The 18969-nt window shown below is 41.2% G+C and overlaps 1 protein-coding gene across 1 annotated transcript in view; it reads left to right on the top strand.

Annotated features, from left to right (window-relative positions):
- The first annotated feature begins 5094 nt into the window (after positions 1–5094).
- IPMK (inositol polyphosphate multikinase) overlaps positions 5095–18969 on the top strand; it is a 28076-nt gene continuing 14201 nt past the window's right edge. The window contains exons 1-3 of the mRNA XM_087702668.1: positions 5095–5453; positions 14693–14778; positions 18746–18842. Of these exons, the coding sequence (XP_087558794.1) occupies positions 5246–5453; positions 14693–14778; positions 18746–18842 (391 nt within the window). The 5' untranslated portion in view covers positions 5095–5245. The remainder of the gene's footprint in view (positions 5454–14692; positions 14779–18745; positions 18843–18969) is intronic.

The raw sequence follows: 18969 nt of genomic DNA, 5'->3' as shown, positions 1-18969 counted from the left end.
TATATAGCTTTCTGACCTTTTTTTTTAAAAAAAAATCTGCAATATGCAAGGCATCAAAGACCACAATGAAGCTATGATTACTAAAATGTATACATTTTAAGTATGCAGAAACATTGCAGATGGAAATTATATTGCACAACACTGGCAGGCGCACATCTTACTGCCTTACATATCTCTTCTTTTCTTACATATCTGTGGCAGGGTAAAAAGTGTCTTGCTGGAGGTTAAGTGGTTGGATCTGTGCCATGGTCATGAATTATTTTAAAGAAGGCAGATGACTGCGTAAGCCCAAGAACATGTCTAAAAAGAGGAAAATGCTAGAATGACACATATACTTCCTTTAGGAATGTAAAAGAAAAAGCAGGAAAAGGACTTACATTTCAGATGCTGTAGAGTTGGTATTGGAGAGGACGGTTCCACCACAAAACCGCGTTCGACTAAAGCACGCTCGAGGAAACCGCGTAGCTGACGTCATCACAGCGCGATGAAAAAAGCACGCTGTAAACGCTAAAGCTAAAATTAACACCTAAACCTAAACCTAACCCCCCTAAACCTAATCCTAAACCTAACCCTTAACCTAACGCTAAACCTAATCCTAACCCTTAACCTAACCCTAACCCTTAACCTAACCCTAACCCTTAACCTAACCCTAAACCTAACCCTTAACTTGAATCGGCTTGCTTTCAAAGCGCTATTTAAAGCGCCCTTTTTTCTCCGCGGTCGCTGTTGTCACCCTGCTGATGACGTCAGCGACGCGGTTTAATCGGGCGCGCTTTAGTCGAGCGCGGTTTTGTCGTGCCACGGGAGAGGACATCACCCTGTTAATGTGGAATGAAATAGAAAAACAACCTAATCTGTCAAAAGTTCGGAATTCGAGCCTCTGGGATATTGGAGCTAACCCAAGTGGCTTGTGCGAACATGGAAAGATATGGAGGATCAACTAGATTGAATATGCAGAGCTTCAGATACTGAACAGTAGAACTCTGTGAATCAAAACCTTTAGTAGGAAGACTGCAAGGAAAAATCTTAAGGGACATTCCAGTGCCACTAATGAGATAGGAGTGGAAGAAGAAAGCATACTTTATATACTTGTGGATATGCTGGGAATTGTAGGTGCCAAAATACACCCCAATAATGGCTCAGCTTATGTGTGAAAATACGGGGTGTGGTAATACTGTGTTTTCCCAAAAATAAGACCGGGTCTTTTGATCCCTGAAATAAGCGCTTGGCCTTATTTTCGGAGAGGTCTTATTATTTTTGAGGTGCAGGATGTGACACCTCATGGCTGCTACTCCTTACAATATTTTCAAGGAGGGCTTATTTTCAGGGAAGGGCTTATTCTAGCGCATGCGCTCAAAAGCCCAATTGGGCTTCTTATATAGGGAGGTTTTATTTTCAGGGAAATGATAGTTTTTTAAAAGTACCCATGTTTCCCATATATATTGATGGAGAAACCCATCCATGGATAAGCAAACTCAAGTTTTTAACCAAAATACCATGAAAAATGTGGGTCAACTTATCCATGGATGGCACATTTTTCATGGTATTTTGCTTAAAACTTTGAAAGCCAATTTAGCCTTAGATGGGCTTATATGAAGGGTATATGGGGTAATCGCAAGCAGAAATTGAGGCAAAGAGGAAAGGGGAATATTAAGGTTACAACTTGATTTGTGTGTATTATATTCTATTCTGAATATAGAAAAACTCTTGGCTTTGCAAATAATGTTTTCACTTGCATAAATCGCTAGATCATACTTCATTATGGTTCAGTAACCAGAATAAAATCCCTCATTGTTTAACTACCGGCTCTGGGTGTGTATCTATTAGCTCCTATCCTGATCCACCCTCTCACAATATTGACTCTGAGCAGTAAACCAGTATTCCAAGTCCTGCTATCTCTGCTGGCTAGTAGGAACCAGAATGCCTGGATTTTTGTCCTTAATGGTAGAGTAATAAACCAATTCTATATTGTTTACTGACCAGTGTATTGTGCTATTTATGAAATAAGGCAGTTCTGTCCAGTTTTTTTAGGGAAAGAATATTGGGAGGGAGATGCTTTGGGACAAGAGATAGCTGGAGTCCTAGATGAAGACCTCAGGCAAAATGAATTGTTTAATGGTTAGAATTGCATACGGGTTTTGGATTTGTTTTTTTTTAGCTATAGTGGCTTTTTTTGGTACTCTCTCTTTTTAAACTCTTCTGTGTATCTTTTTGGCACCTTTAATAAAGTTGAATATTGTTTAAATCCTGGGATTCACTAGTTGCCCTTTTATTACCCATCTCAGCCTGGTTGAGCTATTGACTCCCCTTTTTTTTGGTATGGTTTCCCTTTCTGCATTTAGCCACCTGAGGTACCTGGTTCCACCACAAAACCGCGTTTGACTAAAGGGCACTCGACGAAACCGCGTAGCTGACATCATCACAGCGCGACGACAGTGCGGAGAAAAAAGCACGCTGTAAACGCTAAACCTAAAATTAACCCCTAAACCTAACCCCCCTAAACCTAATCCTAAACCTAAACCTAACCCTAAACCTAACCCTTAACCTAACCCTTACCCTAACCCTAACCCTAACCCTAACCCTTAACCTAACACTAAACCTAATCCTAACCCTAAACCTAACCCTTACCTTAACTTGAATCGGCTTGCTTTCAAAGCGCTATTTAAAGCGCCCTTCTTTCTCCGTGCTCGCTGTTGTCGCCCTGTTGATGACGTCAGCGACGCGGTTTAATCGGGCGCGCTTTAGTCGAGCACGGTTTTGTCGTGCCACGGAGGTACCCCAGGTGGTGTGGAAAGGGAAAGGGGTTGTGGTAGCAGTAATTTTCTAGTCGCTGTTCACCCACAGGTGTTGAAATATCTCAGGAGCGACAGGTTCAATTCCAAGGCTCCTTTTCTCTTATTATAAGAGATTGGATTGCATGCCAAAACACAATAAGTTTTAAAATTAATATTCCATATGCAGTTCCCGATACCAGCTTTACCTACTGTTCTGAATTGCAAGTGGTGTTCCTCTGTGGCATTTAGCTAAATTACTCTGTACGAGTACTGTAGGTAATAATGTAATTGCACTCTTTTTTTGCACTGGAAAGAATGGAAAATCTTAAATTACTCTCCTGATTCTAAAATATTACAATCCCTTGCAGATGATGAGGATTTCTATTAGATCACTCAGTTTGGGTAATTTGTTGCTTGTAAGAGATCATCCCGGTATGCATCACCTAATGGCTTGGGATACACATTATTGAGCCACAAATGACTAATTTGGTTCTGGTTTAAAATGCTGTTGAAAAACTATGGAGTGTGTGATTCATACACATACGTGCAGTTTGTAGTGTTGCAGAGCTTGGAACGTACTGTTTTGATCTTGGAAATACACTGTTTCAATTTCAGAAAGTGTTGATGATCTATGCTTAATGGAAGTGTTCAGAGCTCAGAAAATTTCTGGTAAAATCGGAATGGTTTCTGTAGGATCAGAATGTTACTTTTCAAACTTAAAATATTTTGGAACGACAAAATCCGAATACTTCGGATTTAATTTGGAAATGGAAGGTGAGTCTGACTCTACTTCCAGCCTCATCATTATAGCGTTACACAAGATGGATCTCTCCATCTTTTGTTGGGGTTTTCTACATTCTGAAGTCCTGCATTTGTAAGAATGTTCTGCTCCCTGCATTTGCTGTGCATGGCAAGACCTTATTTTGACAATGTGGCCCTTTAATTTCTTTGGTACCCAAACAGAATGGGTTGGTTTGCTATTTATTTTTTTAAACCCTACCCTCCTGAAGTAAAAGGGAAAAAAAACCCCATAGCTTATAAGTTTTTTTTTTACAGTATTTAAGCAGTCCGTGTATTTATATTAAAAATGCATGAAACTAACAAAAGGATTAGGAAAAATGATGAAAAGCAATTGCATAACTGAATGATTTCTTAGTTAAAACTCCATCATTGTTTGTTACATTGCACATTAAGCTGAAAGTCTGATTATTAAGAGCTCAGGTCCCATTGTATTATATTGTCCCTTTTGCTAGCTGTTCAACTATGCAGCTTTCTGCATTCTCTGAACCTGAAATAACTATGACTTGGTGTCTTACATCTTGACAAATCTCCATTTCTGCTCTTTAACCAAAAATGGTAATTACATTTTTGGTTAAAGCAGATATGATGGGGGTTAATGTAATAGGCCATTATGTGTCGTATTTACTAATATTGTTAAGCTTAGCATGCCACAGAAAAACTACAGTTTTTCTAGACCAATCACGCAGCTAATTTATAATTCAATATGTTCTGCAAACCCAATCAACTGGGACAACTGAGTCAATTGCAGTCATGAAGCGTTTGCAAAACACATTGTGCTTTTATCAAGAAAACTATATAGAGGGGTCCATTCAATCACCAGGAATCCAATTCCCTCTTTACCTTTTTAACCCCGGGAAACTACCAATTAATCAGTTTAAAATATATGTTGGGTATAGCTTACACCCTATTTCAATGAGACTTTTGGAGTGAAAGTTAGCAGGGTTTGTGAAATCTCCCTTTTTAATATTGGAATTACTGCACTGTTTTTCCAAGGTAGAGGGATTTTCCCAGCAACATTGATATAAAGAAGGAAACATGGATAGGAACCCATCAATCAGGGAATGCCATTTTTGGTGATAACATACTCTCTCCTGGGCCTTTGCCAACTGTCTGTTGTGAAATTATTCTCTTAATTTCGGTAGCAGTTCCTTGGGAAACTCACTCCAACTGGGTTTAATAACCCAACAGCAAATGACTCGAGACTTTGAACACAGCTTAGTTTATATGGCTAAAGGTGCTTTAAAAAATGAATAAAAGACAACTCAGATCTTTTTAACGCGCCCCAGTGAATGGAAAGATGCATGAAATATTTAGCCCGGTTGCAGAGCGGAAGCCACTTTCGGAAACAGCAACGAGGAAACGGCGTATAAAACACCTCTCCTGCCAGTCTCTGAAAGGTGCTTCAACAGGAAACACACTCAGGGCACTCCGGCTTCAATCGCCACCAGCACGCAGGCGCAAAGCGCGACGCGCATGCGCAGTCAGTGCCTCGGGAAGGTAGTCTTCGCCTGGCCAAGCCGAGGAGCCCTTAGCTCCCTCAGGGAGAGAGACGAAGGCGGACGCGCTATGGAGCCGCGGGCCTGGCCGGCTCCACAAACGGACGGACGGGGCGACGGCGGGCCTTGAGGTTGAAGCGGAAGGCGTAACCCTCGCGGCTCTTTAAAAAGGACATGGCCACCGAACCGGCGAGCCGGGCGGAGAACCGGGAGGCCGAGCGCTTAGAAGGACTTCCCGGCTCGGCGCCGGCGGGGGCAGCAGCAGCGGCGGCGGCGGCGGCGGCGAACGGGGGAGAGGTGGAAGCGACGGCGCGGCTCTTCGACGGCTGCGTGCCGCTTTCCCACCAAGTAGCCGGGCACATGTTTGGCAAGGATAAGGGCGGTGAGTGGCAGGAGGAGGAGAGGCGAAAGTTTAACAGTCCCAGAGTTGGAAGGGACCTCGGAGGTCATCTAGTCCGACCCCCTGCTCAGGCAGGAGACCTGTATTAGAGATTCGAACCGCCGACCTTCCTGATCAACAAGCTCAGCCACTGAGCCGCCTAGTCAAGCCCAGGGGGCGGCTGTGTGTCTGTCGGCAGGCGGGCGGGGGTCTCGGGGGTGTAACTCCCCACCCCACCCCACCCCGGCCTCCTGCAATTATATTGCAAGGGTTGCCGGGCAGTTAATTTTATAGCCATTATTCCTATGCTTATTATTGATACTCTCCTAAAGAAGTTGAAAACAGAGAATAGAATCTGGCATTTGAAGACAGAGAAAGAAATTCTTCCCAGCGTGTAGACCAAAGGGTATTTTCAAAGAATGTGTAATGTCCTTTCCAAATGCTTTTTTTCCTTTGCATTTCACCTTCCTTCCTTCCTTCCTTCCTTCCTTCCTTCCTTCCTTCCTTCCTTCCTTCCTTCCTTCCTTCCTTCCTTCCTTCCTTCCTCCCTCCCTCCCTCCCTCCCTCCCTCCCTCCCTCCCCGTTTTATAATAATTCTATGGAAGGGAGTATATTTGGATGAAAAGGGAGTTGTTTGTTGTTTGTTTGTTTATTATATTTACATGCTGCCCTTCCCCCCCCCCCGAAGGGGACTCAGGCAGGAGACCTGTATTAAGAGATTCGAACCGCCGACCTTCCTGATCGACAAGCTCAGCAATAGCAATAGCAGTAGACTTATATACCGCTTCATAGGCCTTTCAGGCCTCTCTAAGCGGTTTACAGAGAGTCAGCATATTGCCCCCAACAATCTGGGTCCTCATTTTACCCACCTCGGAAGGATGGAAGGCTGAGTCAACCCTGAGCCGGTGAGATTTGAACCGCTGAACTGCTGATCTAGCAGTAGCCTGCAGTGCTGCATTTAACCACTGCGCCACCTTGGCTCAGCCACTGAGCCGCCTAGTCAAGCCCAGGGGTCGGCTATGTGCCTGTCGGCAGGCGGGCGGGATAGCGGTCTGGGGGTGTCGGGGGTGTAACTCCCACCCCACCCCACCCCGGCCTCCTGCAATTATATTGCAAGGGTTGCCGGGCAATTAATTTTATAGCCATTATTCCTATGCTTATTATTGATACTCTCCTAAAGAAGTTGAAAACAGAGAATAGAATCTGGCATTTGAAGACAGAGAAAGAGATTCTTCCCAGCTAGACCAAAGGGTGTTTTCAAAGAATGTGTAATGTCCTTTCCAAATGCTTTTTTCCCTTTGCATTTCAGCTTCCTTCCTTCCTTCAAGGCTCTCCGTTTTATAATAATTCTATGGAAGGGGGGTATATTTGGATGAAAAGGGAATTCCGACAGCTGACCTGGACATTGTGAACTGAGTTGTTTTCCCTAACAAATCTGTCAAGAGAATTCTCGGTTTCCCAACCAGCTCATCTGTCTCTTGGGTTTCTCTCCTCTTTCACCGTTTTAGTATACGATGAGGGCTGCAGGGTTTATTTTATTTTTGTTTTGTCAAGCATGTATAAATGATAGCTATAAGTACATACACGATTATGAATGCATGAAATGGATACGAATAAATGGGGACGGTAGGACAGGGATGAGAGGCACATTGGTGTGCTTATGCATTCTCCTTACAGACCTCTTAGGAATGGGGTGAGGTTAACGGTAGACAGTCTAAGACAGTGCTTCCCAACCTTTTTTTTGCCATGCCTCACCTAAGCATCTCTAAAATCTTGATGCACCCACCCACACACATATATAATTCTTGGTATTGGACCTGGGTACTTGAGAGACCCCCCTGCTGCCAATTACCTCCACTAGACCGATTAGATCCCACAGATTAGGCCTCCTCCGAATCCCATCCGCCGGCCAATGCCAGCTGGCGACCACACGGAGGAGAGCCTTCTCTGTGGCTGCTCCGACCCTCTGGAACGAACTCCCCGTGGAGATTCGAACCCTCACCACCCTCCAGGCCTTCCGCAAAGCCCTTAAAACCTGGCTGTTCCGACAGGCCTGGGGCTAAAGAGCCGTTGCCCCTGTCTCGAATGGTATGACTGTCACGTGTTTTAAATTATGTATTGTTTTGTGTTGTTTTTCAATTTTTTTTAAAATTTTGTCTGTATCACCCCTTTCCTGGTTTGAGTTGTGAGCCGCCCTGATTCCCCTTTTGGGGAAAAGGGCGGTATATAAATGAAATAAACATTCAACATAAACTTTACTCAAAAAGTGAACTCTACTCACACAGAGGAAGCCTAAAAGGCCATTAACTTGGTTTAAACAAGTTGCCAAATTGCCCCCATTAAAAATCAAATTGTCCCCCTATGGGGCATGGGCCTCACATTGGGAACCACTGGTCTGAGGTTAAAGTTGTGGGGGTTTGGGGAAGAAACCACAGAATCAGGTAACGCATTCCAGGCGTTGACCCCTCTGTTGCTGAAGTCCTATTTTCTACAGTCGAGTTTGGAGCGGTTTACTTTAAGTTTGTATCTATTGTGTGCTCTTGTATTGTTGCGGTTGAAGCTGAAGTAGTCATTGACAGGTAGGACATTGTAGCAGATGATTTTATGTACTACGCTTAGGTTGGATCGAAGGCGGCAAAGTTCTAAGTTGTCTAAGCCCAAAATTTCAAGCCTGGTGGCATAAGGCATTTTGTTGCGAGCAGTGGAGTGGAGGACTCTTCCCATGAAATGTCTCAGAACTCGCTCAATTGTATTAGTGTCCGATATGCAGTGCGGGTTTTATCGGGGTGGGGTGGTGGGTAAGGACCGGGTGGATGTGGGAATAACTGCTCCGGAGGGCTGGATGGGATCCAACAAACCAGTTGGATTGCTATTTTGCTGTCACCAAACAGCTCAGGGCAGCCTGAGGTGATGGATTTCCTTTTGTGTCCTAGACAATCCTGCCGGAGCTGTGAATAGAATAGAATAATAGAATTCTTTATTGGCCAAATGTGATTGGACACACAAGAAATTTGTCTTTGATGATATGCTCTCAGTGTACCTAAGGAGAATAAAATACATTCATCAAGAATAAAAAGATGCAACAGTAATAGTCAAGGTTAATAAGCTATCAAATCATACTAGGAAACAAATAAAAACAATATAAATTGAAAGATACAAGCAACATAGTTATAGGCAATAAGAGCAAGGAAATAACAAGGGAGTGATTTTCGTGGGTTTTGTGGCTCAGTCATCCAAGAAAGAAAGGCTTATTATCCCAAAGGTTTTTTTTTCAAGAGGCAACTGGACTTTCTGGTTTTTCTTTGAAGTTGTTTCACTTCTCATCCAAGAAATTTCTTCAGCTCTGACGGGAGGGTGGGTTCCCCCAGACTTGGAAGAAGCTTCTTGGACGAGAAGCAAAATGTCTTCAAAGAAAAACTAGAAAGTCCAGTTGCCTCTTGAAAAAAAAAAGCCCCTTTGGGACAACCATGACCTGGATGACTGAGAATCTCCATAGTCAAGAAAGAGACTTGAGTTTTGTGAGGCGAGCAAGGTGGTTGAGTAGGGACTTCCACTTGAATTTCCTTGTTTTTACCATCGATCGGGAGGAGCCCCATAACAGCTTCTCTGACACATTTTATTTTAGCTCACTTCCTCGGATGCGTACTGTGGCTAAATGGATGTAGGGTTTAAGTTGGGATGAGGGTGAAAAGAAAAGAAAAGAAAAGAAAAGAAAGAAAGAAAGAAAGAAAGAAAGAAAGAAAGAAAGAAAGAAAGAAAGGCAGATTGGTTATGTAGATGCCAGCGGGTTACAAATGCATTTAATCCTCAACTTATGACCACAATGGAGTTCGACATTTCTTTTACTAAATGAGACAGTTATGTGAGTTTTGCCCCCTTTTACCACCTGATTTGCTATGGTGGTTAAGTGGCTCACTTAAGTAACTAATGCTGTTTAAGTGAATATGGCTTCCCTGTTGACTTGGTGACCCGTCAAAACCGCGGTCCACAAAAGCGCGCTCGACGAAAGCGCGCATTTGACGTCATCACAGCGCGATGAAAAAAAATTAAAAATTGAAATAAAAATAAAATTAAAGCAAGCCGATTCACATAAAGGTAAGGGTTAGGGTTAGGTTAAGGGTTAGGGTTAGGTTTAGGTTTAGAGCGTTAGGGTTACGTTTAGCGTTAGGTTAAGGGTTAGCGTTAGGTTTAGCGTTAGGTTAAGGGTTAGGTTTAGGGTTAGATTTAGGGTTAGGTTTAGGGTTAGGTTTGGGGGGGTTAGGGTAAGGTTTTCGCTTTATTTTTACATTTTTCGATCACAGCGCGATGTTTTCGTCGCGCTGTGATGACGTCACGTACGCGCTTTCGTCGAGCGCGATTTTGTCATCCGCGGTTTTGTGGTGGAACCGTTGACTTTGCTTGTCAGAAGGTCGCAAAAGGTGATTGCATGGCCCTTGGGACAATTGCAGCTGTCATAAATATGAACCAGTTGCCAAGTGTCTGAATTTTGATCATGTGGCCATAGAGATGCTGCATTGGTTGTAAGTGTGAAAAATAGTCACAAACCATTTTTTCCCCTTGTAACTTTGAACAGTCACTGAACAATCCGTTGTAAGCCGAGAACTACCTATATTTATATTCTGTATTTGATGAATGTTTTATTAAATTCCACTGTGGGTTCAGTAATTTCTACCCCACCATCAACTTGGACAGGTATATATAGAACAGGTAGAAGTACTTTTACTTTGTATTTGATGAATGTTTCATCAAATTCCCTTGATTTCAACAACTTCCATTCCATTCCATCAACCTCAGACCTTCACCTGTATGCAGACTGCATCACTTCCTTGATGCCAGCATAAGGGCTTGTAATCTGACTCACATGTAACCTGCATCTACATGACTAGCCTGTCTTCTCCTTTCTTTCTCAAATCCCAGTTTAAATCCTTCAGTTTAGCTACTCTGTGCATCTAAAGTGCATAAAAGCTTTTTCCTTTTAATAACCTTTGTTAGTTAGAAAGGGTACTCACTTTTTCTGATTTTTTAGTAGGGTAAGACTGTTTTTCTATTCTCAGACAGACCTATTTTACTGAGTTTTTGCATGAAACCCATGAAATTTATCACCTACAGTAATTGTTTTAGCAAAATGTATGAAGAAAAGTAATTGAAAAGTTAAAAGATCTGAAATTCATGTGAACTTGGCTCTTTGCTTTTAGCCTTTTATCAGTTTTATCGTGTTATTTATAATATAACATGATAGTTTATGGTAGATATATTTACATGCTTAATATTTATTAATGGATATAATAGATTGTTTCCCAAGAAACAGTTTAATCCCTCATCTTACATGACTTCCATACTGTGTTTGTTGGGAAACCTATGCTTGGTCTAAATGGCAGGAAATTTACTTATTTCTCTGTTCCCTGCAATATTTTTAACATGGCTTCAAAAGTAATGTTACTAATTTTCCAGGAGACATTGTAAAATTAGTTAATTAGTTATTTGGTTAGGAAATGTATCTCTTGTAGGTTTCTGTAAGAAGCAGAAAAATGTAGGATAAGTAAAGTGCTTTTTTTTAAGGATCTGTATTCATGTGTGTAACTCAACCATGTTGGTTTGTTTTTATCTGGGTGCTTTCTGTTTTACATACATTTGACATGGGTGGGAGTGACCAAGAGGAAGAATGAAAGCAGGGAGTGGGAAGAAGAAAATAATGATCTATTAAAGAGACAGTCTTAGTTGTTTTTCAGTCAGTGAACTTCAAAAGGGTTTATTGTAAATGTTCTCATAAAAGAACAAATGAAAGGATACCCATTTAGAAGAATTTCTCAAGCCGTAATTTTTGCTTTGCCCATTTTTCCTAGCCTGCTTTTCAGTGTCTCAGGCGGAACACTGTAAAGCAACCATTTAGAAAGAACTTTAATTAGCTAATGTCACCATTTGAAATAAAAACTTTTTATTAGCTGCAGTCTCAGAAAAAATGTTCCTTGCTCCTGTTTAGGTTCGTCCTCACAGATTGGACTCAGTATTTTGTCCAACAGAATGTGTGTTTAAATTATCTGCCTGTTTGAGTAAAATCTCCTTCGTGTTGGCTTCATTTGCTAGAGATTTTATGGTAGAAACCGTATAAAGGGGTTCTATCATTGCTTTTTTAGAATATGTTTTTCTTCTAGTGTAACCTGCAGCTCTGTTGTTTCTGTTGATCTCTCACATGTTAACTTTCTTGGCTTTTTGAAATCAGCCAGGATTGTGTGGCTGTAGGTACTATAAACCATGAGTAATAAGTTTATTACTGGAGAAGACTCCTGCAAGACCCTTGGACTGCAAGGCGATCAAACCGGTCAGTCCTAGAGGAGATCAACCCTGAGTGCTCTTTAGAAGGCCAGATCCTGAAGATGAAACTCAAATACGTTGGCTACCTAATGAGAAGGAAGGACTCACTGGAGAAGAGTCTAATGCTGGGAAAGATGGAGGGCAAAAGAAGAAGGGGACAACAGAGAATGAGGTGGCTGGATGGGGGTCACTGAAGCAGTCGGCGTGAGCTTAAATGGACTCCGGAGGATGGTAGAGGACAGAAAGGCCTGGAGGAACGTTGTCCCTGGAGTCGCGATGGGTCGGACACGACTTCGCAACTAACAACAATAAGTTTATATTCGGGATGCTATGAAAGCCAGTTTGTATAGTTTTGATTGTAGAATTAAACTATTTTAGCAGCTTGGTTTTTAAAAACTTTAAAAATTATGGCATTTAGGATTATGATGATAGGATTAAAAATGCACAGAGAATAAATTCTTAATTCTAAGATGCCAAAGTGATAGGTGGAAAGCATTTCTTGGTTACAGATGGGCCTGATGCTCTGCATGGTTTTCCCCATCTCCTCGAGAACTGGAAAAAGCAGAATTATCCTAGTTCTATGATAATGTTAAACAATTGTGTATACATCTTTTAAAATAAAGTTATGAGAATACATGTTAATATTTAAAAGTACCACAACAATTATAAATTGAAAAAATACCCCAGCTCACTAGTGCTTTGACATTATTGTTACAAAGTTCAGCTACACCTGCAAAATTTAATTTTTATTATGCTTTCTTTAGTCGTAGAGTCCAAAGAGTAATTTTAATAATCATGATACATATATTAAAGTAGGAGTGTTGGTTATTTTTTAACTATGGGTGTAAAAATTAAAGAGCTAATTTCGGTTAATGATTAAGGTATTTGGACTAGTGGTAGGAAAACCTGGATTTTAGTGCTGCCTTAGATGGAAACCAAATGGGAGGCTTTGAGACGCTCAGCCTCTCTTAGCCCTAGGAAGAAGGCAACGTAAACTGTTTTTGAAAATACAGCCAAAAAATTGCACGGACTTTTCCACATAGTCATCAGGAAGCAAGACAGACTTGAAGGCATACACATGATGCAAGATCATTGTTATTTTTTCTACAGAAGAATATGGTTTCAGTTAGGTTTATCCAGATGCATATTATACGCAATTGTGTGGTAGGATCTGGTGCTGAGTTGTGTAGTGAAACTGCTGACTAAGCTTGAATCACTGGTGGGGAGGAAGTGGCTGAAGGGAGAGTCTCCTTAAAACTTTTTTCAGTATTCATCAAGTAGCTACGTATGTAGTGTGTGCTTTAGATTCCTGTGTACAGGTGAGCAAGTAATAAAAATACTACTCTGATCAGCTCATTGTGTTGCTTCTGGTTCCTTGTGCCTGGCAAATTGTTTGCAATAAATAGGATTTCTAATATTTATATTTATATTTATTAGGATTTATAGGCCGCCCTTTTCCCTAAGGGGACTCAGGGCGGCTTACAATCATTAGGAAGGGGGTGCAATTCAAAAATAAACAATATGTGAACAAAGTAAAATAGTAAAAACACAACTTGCATTCAACACTCAACACTCGGGTGAGGCAAATTAGAAGCTTATCCCCAGGCCTGTTGGGAGAGCCAGGTCTTGAGGGCTGTGCGGAAGGCCTGGACGGTGGTGAGGGTGCATATCTCGACGGGGAGGTCGTTCCACAGGGTCGGAGCTGCAACAGAAAAGGCTCTCCTCCGTGTAGTCGCCAGTCGACATTGGCTGGCGGTTGGGATTCGGAGGAGGCCCAGTCTGTGCGATCTTATCGGTCGGAGGGAGGTAATCGGCAGAAGGTGGTCTCTCAAGTACTCAGATCCACTACCATGGAGGGCTTTAAAGATGGTCAACAACACCCTGAAGCGCACCCGGAGACCAACAGGTAGCCAGTGCAGCTCGCGGAGGATGGGTGTTATGTGGGCGAACCGCGGTGCGCCCACTATCACTCGCGCGGCCGCATTCTGAACTAACTGCAGTCGCCGGATGCACTTCAAGGGTAGCTCCATGTAGAGCACATTGCAGTATTCCAGCCTAGAGATCACAAGGGCTAGAGATTTCAATGCCTAGTGTTCACAATATCTGGGGTAGTAGAGTTCTAATCTATGAAATTTTAAATGCCATAATGGCTACGGGTTACGTTTATGATTACTATTTGGTTACTAAAATAATCATGATTTATTTTTTCTGTAGCCTGCTAACATGCTGTCTCTTTGACAAAACATTGATAATAGAAGAGACAGGTAGAGAAGAAAGGAAGTGGTAGCGGACTTGAAAGCTACATTACAGATGTAAGATGTATGGAAATGAAGGAATACGCATCACACATTCTTTTTTGAAGTATGCTGATTAAATGTCCCTCACCTTGGATACAAAGACCCACATCAATTCCACCAGCATTTCAAGATTCAAATGCTGAGGCTGCCACTTAGGAAATTTCTCACTGTGAGGCAGGAGCCAAGAGTTCCAATCGAGAAACTAGGATGAAGTAATACAGTCTACAGAGTACAGCCTATAGTACAGGGGTGGGTTTAGTTCAAAAGCATTATTTTACTCAGTATGTGACAGGTTTATTTTGTCCATGGAGTGACTACTAGACTAAATGCTTCTATCATAAGTGTAATGATGACTTCTCTCTCTCTCCCCCCTTGCCTTTCTTCTGAGCATTTTGGATAGCCTCGGAAAACATTTATCCACTGTGCTGGGAAAAAAACCAATTCCTATTAAAATTCACAAGTCCTTCCTTGCTTTATTTATTTCAAATAAATAGAAATGATTCTAAAGTAGATTTTATGTTAGAAAGGTTCTTCTGTGCTTGAATTTCTGTTCGTTATGAAGTAAAACTGAAATGATATCGTCGTTTGAAGATCATGAGCATATTGGGGTTTCGTTTCGTTTTTGTCTCTTAGGCATCTTGCAGCATCCAGATGGCACTGTCCTCAAACAATTACAGCCTCCTCCACGAGGACCCAGAGAACTAGACTTCTACAATAAGGTAAAATAATTCATTTCCTAAAACAACTGGAAGCAATTACATCTTTTTTTGTAGAATCAAACAACCCATTTTGTGTACTGTCGCTGTAAACATGCCTTGCATTTTATTTTTGTGCTGCTTTCCGTTTTTATAAATTGTATAATCCAGTGTTTCTCAACCTTGGCTACTTGAAGATGTCTGGACTTCAACTCCCAGAATTCCCCAGCCAGCGAATGCTGGCTGGGGAATTCTGGGAGTTGAAGTCCAGACATCTTCAAGTGGCCAAGGTTGAGAAACACTGGTACTATAATGGTTCTGAAAGCTTTAACTTTTTGGCCTTTTTAACTGTTGTATGTCTCCATTCCTGATGTACTTAAGGACATTTTTCAAGGCTGATTAGAATACCATCTAATCAGAAATTCGTGGAAATTCGTACCCTCACCACCCTCCAGACCTTCCGCACAGCCCTCAGAACTTGGCTATCCCGTCAGGCCTGGGGTTAAGACTACATCCCGCCCGAATAGTATGAATGTTGTGTTCTTAATTATGTATTTATCTTATATGTTAAAAGTCTGTCTCCCCTTCCCCTCTTTTAAGTTGTAAGCCGCCCTGAGTCCCCCCAGGGAAAAGGGCGGCATATAAATAAACTTTAAATTCAAATTCAAAATTCAAATTTATATGCCATCTTGGGATACTAAAGACTTCTGTGTATCATTAAAAGTTTTGAAACAACTTCTTGACATTTTCCTCTATTATTTTTCTTATTTAGAGATTATGGCATTATTTTTTTACTACTTTTCCTTCTGAGAAAACTCAGAATATAGCTCACAATAATACAAAAATCAACCCTAGGACTATTAATAAAGACAATAATTAAATCAAAACTAATTTAATATAGGAAATCATTTATCATCCGTAAAATTGTGCTTTGTCTGATCTAGTGCTTCTGTTTAGAAAGCATAGATAAGCCTCCTTTATTTAGACAAGTATTTATATTGGCTTAACAAGATTTTATATTAATTACACATATAAATTATAATTATAATTTTCATGTGTGTCAGAGTTGAACCAATATGTGACAATTAAAAATAATCAAATTTAGTTGTTGAAAGCTATTTACAGAACCTATTATGTATCTGTCAAGCCTACATTCTGGAAAGAAAAAAATATATCAATAATATGAATGATCAATCACATTTCAGAAAATTAAACATTGTCAGAAGTGTTCATGGCTGTCTCATATTTTTACATTATTCATCACTATAATTTAATCATGATTTTGTTGTTGCAGTTATTTATAGTGTTTATATCCTTTTATAATAAAATTTTAAAAAGTATATTTAGACCAGTGATGGCTAACCTTTTTTACCTTGGGTGCCAAAAGTGTGCCACACCTGTAATTAAATGGCCCCCTCCCCATTGTGCTCAACTGTGCATGTGCAGGTGACCCCACCCACTGCCCCCATGCATGCGCGCATGGCTTTTTTGAAGCCTGGGGAGGGCGAAAATGCCCCCCCTCCCCAAGGACCTCCAGTGGCCGGAAACAGCCCGTTTTCAGACTTCCGGTGGGCCCGGTAGGTCTGTTTTTCGTCCTCCCCAGGTTTCAGAAGGCTTTCAGGAGCCTGGGGAGAGTGAAATATGGCCCACTGGGCCCTTTGGAAGTTCATTTCTAAACTTCCGTTGGGCCCATTTTTTGCCATCCAATAGCAGTAGCAATAGCAATAGCAGTAGACTTATATACCACTTCATAGGCCTTTCAGGCCTCTCTAAGCGGTTTACAGAGAGTCAGCATATTGCCCCCAACAATCTGGGTCCTCATTTTACCCACCTCGGAAGGATGGAAGGCTGAGTCAACCCTGAGCCGGTGAGATTTGAACCGCTGACCTGCTGATCTAGCAGTAGCCTGCAGTGCTGCATTTAACCACTGCGCCTCCAGAGGCTCAGGAAGCTTTCCTGAAATCTGGGGAGGGTGAAAACTGCCCTCCAGAAGCCCGAAAATTAGCTGGCCAGCATGTGCATGCACGCTGGAGCTGACACAGGGCAACGCCTCGTGTCCCCTCAGATATGGCTCCATGTGCCATCTGTGGCAAGCGTGCCATAAGTTTGCCATCACAGATTTAGACATTTGAACATAAGGTAAAGGTGATACTGTGGTAGAGGCTAGTTTAATTTTAGTTAAATATTTATGTTCAGTTATTGCCCGCAAAGGGACGCAGTGGCTAAGACACACAGCTTGTCGATCAGAAAGGTCGGCAGTTCGCCGGTTCGAATCCCTAGTGCCACATAATGGAGTGAGCTCCCGTTACTTGTCCCAGCTTCTGCCAACCTAGCAATTTGAAAGCACGTAAAAATGCAAGTAGAAAAATAGGGACCAACTTTGATGTGAAAGTAACAACGTTCCATGTGCCTTCAGCATTTAGTCATACAGGCCACATGACCACGGAGACATCTTCGGACAGCGCTGGCTCTTTGGCTTTAAACCGGAGATGAGCACTGCCCCCTAGAGTCAGGAATGACTAGCACATATGTGCGAGGGGAACCTTTACTTTACCTTTATTGTTCCAAAATCATAAAATCAGGGAGACTGTAAGCAGGTGTCCTTGAAATTGTTCGATTCTCTCTTCCACCCACAAATCATATTTAAAAATGACTTTTTTTTAAAAGAAAAAAAGAATGTAAAATCCTTGCCAAGTTGGAGAGAGTACATCATGTGTCTCCCACTGGAATTACCTAGTATAACAGTAGCATGAACTTAGAAAAACCTGTAAACAGTTAATTACTGTAGACGTTCTTGAACAACTTGCTCTGAAACATTCAGTTCCCTTTTCAAACCAGTTCATGATTCAATTCCCTTTTCAAACCAAAATCAGGCTGCAGCTGACCCATTTAGAATTATTTTCATGTAACAAAGATTATTTTCTAGGCATGCTGATTAGAATCTGCAATTTCTGTAGTAAAATAATTTGATTCTCAATTTACTTCTGCAAATTGAGAGTTTGGAGAGGAAATGATTTTGAAATGAATAAAATAATTATGTTATAAGAAGTTTAAAACTTTAACTATTAGGGTTCTAACAAACTTCATCTCTATATCTTAATTTATATAAGAAACTGTAAGCCAACCTATATTCTGTCATCTTTTTTGTCGTCTGATTAGTTACATTTTCTATCAAAAGAACTGAAAAGAATTTTTGTTCAGTACTTTTCAGATAGCTTTACAAGGTTATATGGTTATTGCAATGGAATGTAATTTTTTAGGAGTTTATACAAATAAAAATGTTTACGGACTCGACTAAACATTTTCCTCATTTTTGTTGCATTTAATACTTAGCGGGTCCCCATACTTTATTTGTCCTTACCTCCAGCCAGTTGTAAGGAGCCCATAAAGCTATTTAAACTATTTTGGTTAAGAAATCCTTTAGGGAATGGTTCTCAACCTGTGGTCCGCTGATCCCTGGGGGCCACAATCAGAGGTGGGTTTCTGCTGGTTCGCCCCAGATCAGGCGAACCGGTACTGGTGGTGGCGGTGGGAGGCTCCGCCCACCCATCCGGACGTTTCTGCGCAGAAGCGTCACGCACGAGCAAACCGGTAGTAAAATAAATTGAAATCCACCACTGGCCACAATGTCTTCAAGAAGGGTCCACGAAGACTTGAAGAATGTTATGATTTAAATTTTCAGTTAAGTCTTGGTGTCAAAACATTTAAAGGGGATCTGAGGTGAAGAAAAGATTGAGAACCACTGCCCTAGGAAATTGGGTGCTCTAAACTGTGACAAAAACTATTATTTTTTAATATAATAAAATATAAAACCTGTATTTTTGATAGGAATAGGAAGGTTAGCAACTCACTGGTTACCCTCATTTTTATTGCTATAAATTTGATATTTATGTAAGGTAAGGTTTAAATTTCCAAAGTTGCTATCATAGCAGAGAAGTAGATAAGTTATTACCGTGTCCAATGTATTTCACTAACATTTCTTTTATTTCAGGTATTTGCTGATGGATGTGAAGACTCTGTGTTTCTTGAGTTACAAAAATACTTGCCAAAATATTATGGAACCTGGTCATTGCCTACTGCACTTAATGGTACTATTGCTATATTCAGTGAGCTAGGCATGAATTAGATGGAAATTTCGGTGGAGGGTTTTCTAAGAATATTATACATTAAATGTTGTCATATAGAACTTAATGAAAAGAATATCTCAGAGCTAAT

This window comes from Thamnophis sirtalis, unplaced genomic scaffold (assembly GCF_051295495.1).
Source record: "Thamnophis sirtalis isolate CommonGarterSnake01/CBP01778 unplaced genomic scaffold, rThaSir2_p1.2 scaffold_15, whole genome shotgun sequence".
Taxonomy (NCBI): Eukaryota; Metazoa; Chordata; class Lepidosauria; order Squamata; family Natricidae; genus Thamnophis; species Thamnophis sirtalis.
Note: the sequence above shows the minus strand (reverse complement) of the source record. Positions and strands in the feature narration are given on the sequence as shown.